Genomic DNA, 6,164 nt, shown 5'->3' on the forward strand with positions numbered 1-6,164 from the left:
GAGGAGGAGGACATCAGCACCCTCTTTCTGGAAGCACAGGACCCTTGCACCCACTTTGAGGGCACTGAGGAGCCCGGCGGCCTCGTGGCCCATCCGCCTGCTTTCTCCAGTACACGCCAGCAATCGACCCTGTACCTCTCCCGGAGCAACAGCGGCGTGAGTGGGGACCAGGGTTGAAGCCCAGGCGAAGCCCCAGGCATGCGGTGGGGCCATGGCCGTGGGGCACAGGCAATGCAGTGTCACTGAGATCTGCCACTGTTCAGGCTTACTGCTACAGTGCGCAAGCAGCGCCTGCCTGCTCCACGTTGCCGGCATGCCGGCCGTGTGGGAAGGCTGCAGGCAGCTGTTGTGCCCTTGCCTGCACGTGGCCAGTGTCATGTCCTGCTGATGGCTTTGCCGTGGGCCAGGTGCCGGGCTGGGGCAGGGGGATGCAGGATGGGTCCAGGTGTGCGCTGGGGCTGCTCCAGCCTCACATCAGCACCTCTGCTGCCTGCCCTATTCCAGGCCTGGCTCGCTGCTTGCTGCGCATTGCTGGGGGGTTGTGCTGAAAGGGACTTGGTGTCCTGGCTTCGCTCTGGCAAGGGCCAAGCTGGCCTAGATCCTGAGTGGGGATGCGGGGGAGGCTCTTGATCTCCTGCGCAAGCTCTTCCCTCCACTAAGTCCCTTAATTCCTTGGAAATCCCTTGTGCTGCGAACGGCACGCACTGGCCTTGCCAGCAGCTTGCCCAGTCTGGAGCACCCTGGCAGCCTGCAGTGACAGCGAGGAGGGAATATTTGGTGACGTTTTGACAGCCAGACTGGGAGCAGGTCAGAGACTGCTGGGCTCTCCTGGGGCAGGAGGTGCCATGGAGGGGACATCGCGCTCCCCCACCTGCTTTGGTCGCTGTGGGTGCCTGTGGCATCCTGCCAGCTATGAGCTCTTTCACAGCATGTGGCACATCTTCTCCAGGGTTCCCACTGCCTGTGGCACTGGGCAAGTGTCAGGGCTGTGGGGGGCTTGGACCCTGAGCAGCATGGTGGGGAGGGGGGTGTCTGAGCTGGTGAGGGTTTAGTTGCATGGTGCTGTCCTTGTAGATGGAGCCAGAGGTGGTGGTGGAGCAGTCTCAGGTGCCAAGGCTGGAGCCGGAGCTGCCCAATGGTATGGAGAAAGTCCAAGTGAGAGAGCTGGAGAGGAGCAAGTTGAACATCGAAGAGCTGAACAGGATCGAGGATGAGGATGTTCTGGATAAGATGGTACCCTCTCTGCTGCTGGGCTCTTGGGGGAAGCCGAGTGGACCCTGGGGTAGTGGCAGAGGGGTGATACTGTCCTCCACTTCCTCCTGCAGCTGGATCGGACAACGGACTTTGAGGAGCGACGACTGATCCGAAATGCCATGCGGGAACTGCGCCAGCGCAAGCGAGGTACTGAGGGACAGGGATGCCCTTAGAGGTTGGGGCTCTGGTGGTGGTGCCAGCAGGGTGCTGGTGCGGGGCCACCCAGCTGTGGTGAAGCAGGAGGGCACGTTGGCTCTTCTGCTGCACCCCTGGCTGTGCCAGGCTGAGGACATCATCCTTGCCATGACCTGGTTCTGGACCAGCAGCAGCCAGCAGGACCCCTGAAGTGGCATGAACCATGCCTACCACTCCTGCCTCTCTCTCCCTGCTGATACTGCCTCCCACCCACATTTGCAGACCAGCGGGAGAAGGAGCGGGATCAGCGTCTGCAGGAGATGAGGAGCCAGGCTACTGCAGGGAGGGCCGGCCATGCCACAGAGACCACCACCACCACGCAGAGCACCCAGTCAGCTGATGGCTCGGCACGCAGCACTGTCACCAAGACTGAGCGTCTCGTCCAGTCTAGTACGGGCTGGGCTGGGGTGGGGGTGCAGGGCTTGCTTGCCCAGTGCAGTGAGTGTGCCGACCCTTCAGGAGGCCGTGCAGTTTTTCCCGGTGCTCTGCCACCACAGCTTCTCTCTGCCACTCTTCGCTGCTTGTCCTGAGTCTGGCTTGACTGTGCTGGGAAAAGGACCGTGGTTCAGGGCTGAGTTTTGCTGCACCTCCTCTGGCTCGCCCAGAGCCTGCCTAAGGATCTTTATGAGAATGCACTGTAGTCTTCACTGATCCTCTGCCCCATCAGGGTGGTAGGGGCCTTCTCTGTACCTCGGACCTGTCTCCTGTTGCCTACATCTCCCAGTCCCTGGATAGCTCAAGCCAAGAGTCACTGCAGGGAGTTGAGGGAGGCTCCAGCTTCCTACTCCTTTGCGCTGGCCTCTGCTCTGCCTGGGGGGCACGTGCTGTCTGTCCTCCCTCTGCCTGCCCTGGCCGTGGCTTTGCCACCTGGAACTTTTTCCTGCTGCACTGTGTGGATGTGAGGGTGCTTGGCAGCTGTGGGTGCTCCTGCCCCCAGCCCCAGCTGATCCCCCTTTCCCTTCCCCTTGCAGGCGATGGCACCAAGACCTCCCACACCACAACCATGGAGTCAAGTTACATGAAGAGATCGGACAGTACGAGGTTTTCTTTCCTATTCCCTACCACATCCTCTTGGCATAAGCCCGGGGGTATTGCTGCTGTGGAGCCATCCCTATCTTTGTGTGGGCAGAGCTCCTCCCGCCTGGCTCAGTTTCCCTCCACTCCTGTCCAAATCCGCTGCTCTCTTTCTCTTTGCAGATGGCAACAGCACATTTGTTCAAACCAAATCATCCTACAGCTCCTCTTCCAAGAAGACAGGCAGGTGAGTGGCAGTGCCTCCCCGGGCTGGGCCCAGGCTGGCTCTATCTGCACAAACCCCGTCTTGCCCAGGTTGTGGTGTTCCCGTGCTAGGATGTCCCCAAAGCCTCCTCGTCTTGGGGCACGCTCACTGTCTCCAGCCATCCCCATGGGTCTCTCTGGGGGCATGGAGATGTCTGCCAGCTGCAGACCTTAAGTTCCCCCTCTTCTTTCCCAGGGGCATGGAGGTCTCCAAAGCTCCAGGGCTGGCAATGGGCTGAGGCCATTGTGTGCCCTTCCCCAGGCTTCTTGCAGCCCGCTTAGCTTTGTCTCTCTCTCTCCCAGCATCTTTGACCGTGAGGATGAGAGTGCCTCCAGGCAGAGCAGCTTGGCTGCGCTGGAGCGGCGCCAGGCTGAGAAGAAGAAGGAGCTGATGAAAGCTCAGAGCCTGCCCAAGACATCGGCCTCACAGGCTCGCAAGGCCATGATGGAGAAGCTGCAGAAGGAGGGTGGGAGGTGAGGCTGGGCCAGAGGCAATCTGGCTCGGGCAACAAGTGCCACGTGGATAACGTCCCCCATCTTCTGCCGCAGCTCACCAAACCCTGCAGCAGCACGCAGTGCCGTGCAGCGCTCCTCCAGCTTTGGCGTGCCCAACGCCAACAGCATCAAGCAGATGTTGCTGGACTGGTGCAGAGCCAAGACTCGGGGCTATGAGGTGAGCGCTCCCTCCTTTCCCCATCCCCGTGCCCAGTCGCTCTGCCCCTTGGTAACTCTCCTGTCCTTGCAGCACGTGGACATTCAGAACTTCTCATCTAGCTGGAGTGACGGTATGGCCTTCTGCGCCTTGGTCCACAACTTCTTCCCTGAGGCATTTGACTACAGCCAGCTGACGCCCCAGAACCGCCGCCACAACTTTGAGGTGGCCTTCTCGTCTGCAGAGTATGTAGCTGTCGTGCCATCACATGGGCTTGGAGTGGCTTGGGGCAGCTCTCTTGCTCACTGCCTGGGTGAGGGGGGACACTGGTGGGGGCGACGGCGCTGGAGGTGGGCGCCTGTCAGCATCGCTCCTGCCACGTTGTGCAACAAGATTTGGACACCAGGGCGGGGGAAAGCAGTGACTGCATGGACAGAGCCATGAGAGGCCAGTCTGATGTAGCGAGGGTGGGCGTGGGCATCTGGGCTTCCTGGATGTGGGCAGGGCAGCACCCCCCAGGCCTGCTCGGCCACAGGCAGTACATCCCATCCCGGGGTGCTAGGACTGCAGCTCCTAGGGAGCAGGGTTTGTCCATGCCAGGTGTCTCTGTTCACGGTTGTAGGGGCTCGAACACCGTTGCAGCTTTTCCAGTTTCTTCCCTTCCCCTTTTGCTTCTGGTTTTCCTGGGTGTTGAGAGATGGGAGCGCATCCAGCTGGAGGGCTGGCAGCCAGCCCCTCTCTCCTTCCTTCTGTCTCTCTCCCACCCACTTCTCCTCCCCTCCAGCACCCTGCCCAGGGGCAGGGCCGGGCGGGTGGGGTTCCCATCCCAGACAGTGCCTGGAGTGGTGGTGTGAGCTGGGTGCCGCGGTGCTGTTCAGTGGAGCGAGAAGGGGGCCGCGTGCCTGGCTCATGGTGCTCCTGGTAATGAACTTTTTGCCTTAATTGGGGAACCGGTGTGTGGACTTGAGAGAGCCATCGATCTCTCCAGCCTGGAAGCCAGGTGGCCTCTCGTCCTTCCTACTCCTCCTCCTCCAGCTCTTGTGAGCATCCTCCTGAGCTTCCTGCACCCACGGTTCCAAGCGGAGCCGGGCAGGAGGGCTGGGCTCGTCCCCCATCCTCCCGGTGGGTCTATATAGGGGCTATATAGAGCGTCACTCTGCTCTGGAACCGGCTCCTCAAGCACCTGGCGTGCCAGAACACTTCACTCCTCCTCCTCCTCTGTCCTTCCCTCTGGACCTCACGCCTCTCCACACTGCTCACCTGCCCTCCCCCTCCCTTGCTTGTGCCCTCCCAAATCTCACTGAATGGCCTTGGCACAGTGGTGTCCAGAGCCTCCTGCCCCTGCATCGCGCACCCCCAGAGCATGTGAGAGCAGAGCAGCGTCTGCCCGGGGGAGGATGGGAACTGCATTGATCCGTGTCTCTTGTTTTCTCTCTTCCTCCCCTTCCCGACTGGGCTGCGGTCACTGGCTTGCCCCTCTCTCTCCCTGCCCCCAGGAAGCACGCGGACTGTCCGCAGTTGCTGGACGTGGAGGACATGGTCCGGATGCGCGAGCCAGATTGGAAGTGTGTGTACACATACATTCAGGAATTCTATCGCTGCCTGGTCCAGAAGGGGCTGGTAAAAACCAAAAAGTCGTAGCCCAATTTCACCCCCCTGGGAGCGATGGTGAGAACCTTCTCCTCCAAATACCTGCCCGTGCCCTACCGCCGCCACTTGGGCGAGGGGCCAGGGAGCGACCGCGGAAGAGGCTGGGGGCTGCCAGTGGGTGAGGGGCGAGTAATGGTGGTGTATACCATCAGGGCCAAGCTGTGATGAGGAAAGGAGTGCAGATGGCCACTTGCCCTCTGGCCCTCCAGAACAGCACCCAAGGGAATTTGGGGGCAGGATGGGACTGTGTCACCCTGGGGGGCTGTTGGCTTTCTGGCCACACAGATGATGCTGGCAGGCATGGAGCTGCCACAGCTGAGCCCAGCTCAGGGGATGAGCTACCAGGGATGCCGCTCTGGGTGCTCTGCAACAGCACAAGCCCCAGAGGTGCTGCCTGGGTGTGGGTGACCGCCCCGGTGTGCCCCAGCATCACTGCTTGCACTTGCTACCTCCTCCCCCCCACCTCGGGGTGCACGAGGGCTGTTGGTCCTGGCCACGGGGAGCTGCAGCCGCTGCTGTGGGCCAAGGCGTAGGTGAGGGTGCCTAGCCTGCATAGTGCTCCCTGCTCATATATGGGCAAGAGTGGGGAGCCTGGAAAGTGTGAGTCAAGGCTTGAGTCCTGCCTCATCTTGCAGTGTTTGTGCCTGTCTTCAGGGGCATCCCAGCTGGCGCTGCTGCTCCCCTCAGGCTCTGCGCAGCCTCAGTGCACCGGGGCCTAAACAATGGCTTTATAAGGGCAGAGCCACTCTCCTGCTGCTGCCGTGGCTTTGCCATCACCCCCTGAGCCAGGACTGGTGGTGGTAGGGGGCCTCCAGAGCTCAGGCGGAGGCTTTCCCAGGGCCTGGAGCATGATCTCACCCACTCTAGAGTGGCTGATGTGTGAAGTGGGGCTGGTGCTGGCCAGGCCTTGGGCTCAGAGCCCATCTCCAGCACAACAGTGGCCCCGTGGGAGAGCTGGGACAGTGGGGCGCAGGGTCCTAGCGCAACCCTGTGCTGGGTGCCTCTCCTTGGCACTGCCGCTCCCAAAGGGGCTGGCATCAGTGGGGGGGTCTCTCTTCTGCTGTACTAGTCCAGGGGAGGCAGGGTGGAGTGTGCTGGGGTGCAGAGGTGTGCAGTGGGGTTACTGCATCCTCGG

At 61.4% G+C, this 6,164-nt stretch overlaps 1 protein-coding gene across 1 annotated transcript in view; it reads left to right on the forward strand.

Annotated features, from left to right (window-relative positions):
* Positions 1-1,074: 1,074 nt before the first annotated feature.
* SMTN (smoothelin) overlaps positions 1,075-6,164 on the forward strand; it is a gene marked incomplete at its 5' end in the record, with an annotated part of 6,517 nt that continues 1,427 nt past the window's right edge. Inside the window, 9 exons of the mRNA XM_010193644.1 lie at positions 1,075-1,233; positions 1,326-1,401; positions 1,672-1,839; positions 2,421-2,483; positions 2,647-2,710; positions 3,031-3,201; positions 3,277-3,400; positions 3,473-3,624; positions 4,876-4,944. Coding sequence (XP_010191946.1) covers positions 1,075-1,233; positions 1,326-1,401; positions 1,672-1,839; positions 2,421-2,483; positions 2,647-2,710; positions 3,031-3,201; positions 3,277-3,400; positions 3,473-3,624; positions 4,876-4,944 — 1,046 coding nt within the window. The remainder of the gene's footprint in view (positions 1,234-1,325; positions 1,402-1,671; positions 1,840-2,420; positions 2,484-2,646; positions 2,711-3,030; positions 3,202-3,276; positions 3,401-3,472; positions 3,625-4,875; positions 4,945-6,164) is intronic.

This window comes from Mesitornis unicolor, unplaced genomic scaffold (assembly GCF_000695765.1).
Source record: "Mesitornis unicolor isolate BGI_N332 unplaced genomic scaffold, ASM69576v1 scaffold40711, whole genome shotgun sequence".
Taxonomy (NCBI): Eukaryota; Metazoa; Chordata; class Aves; order Mesitornithiformes; family Mesitornithidae; genus Mesitornis; species Mesitornis unicolor.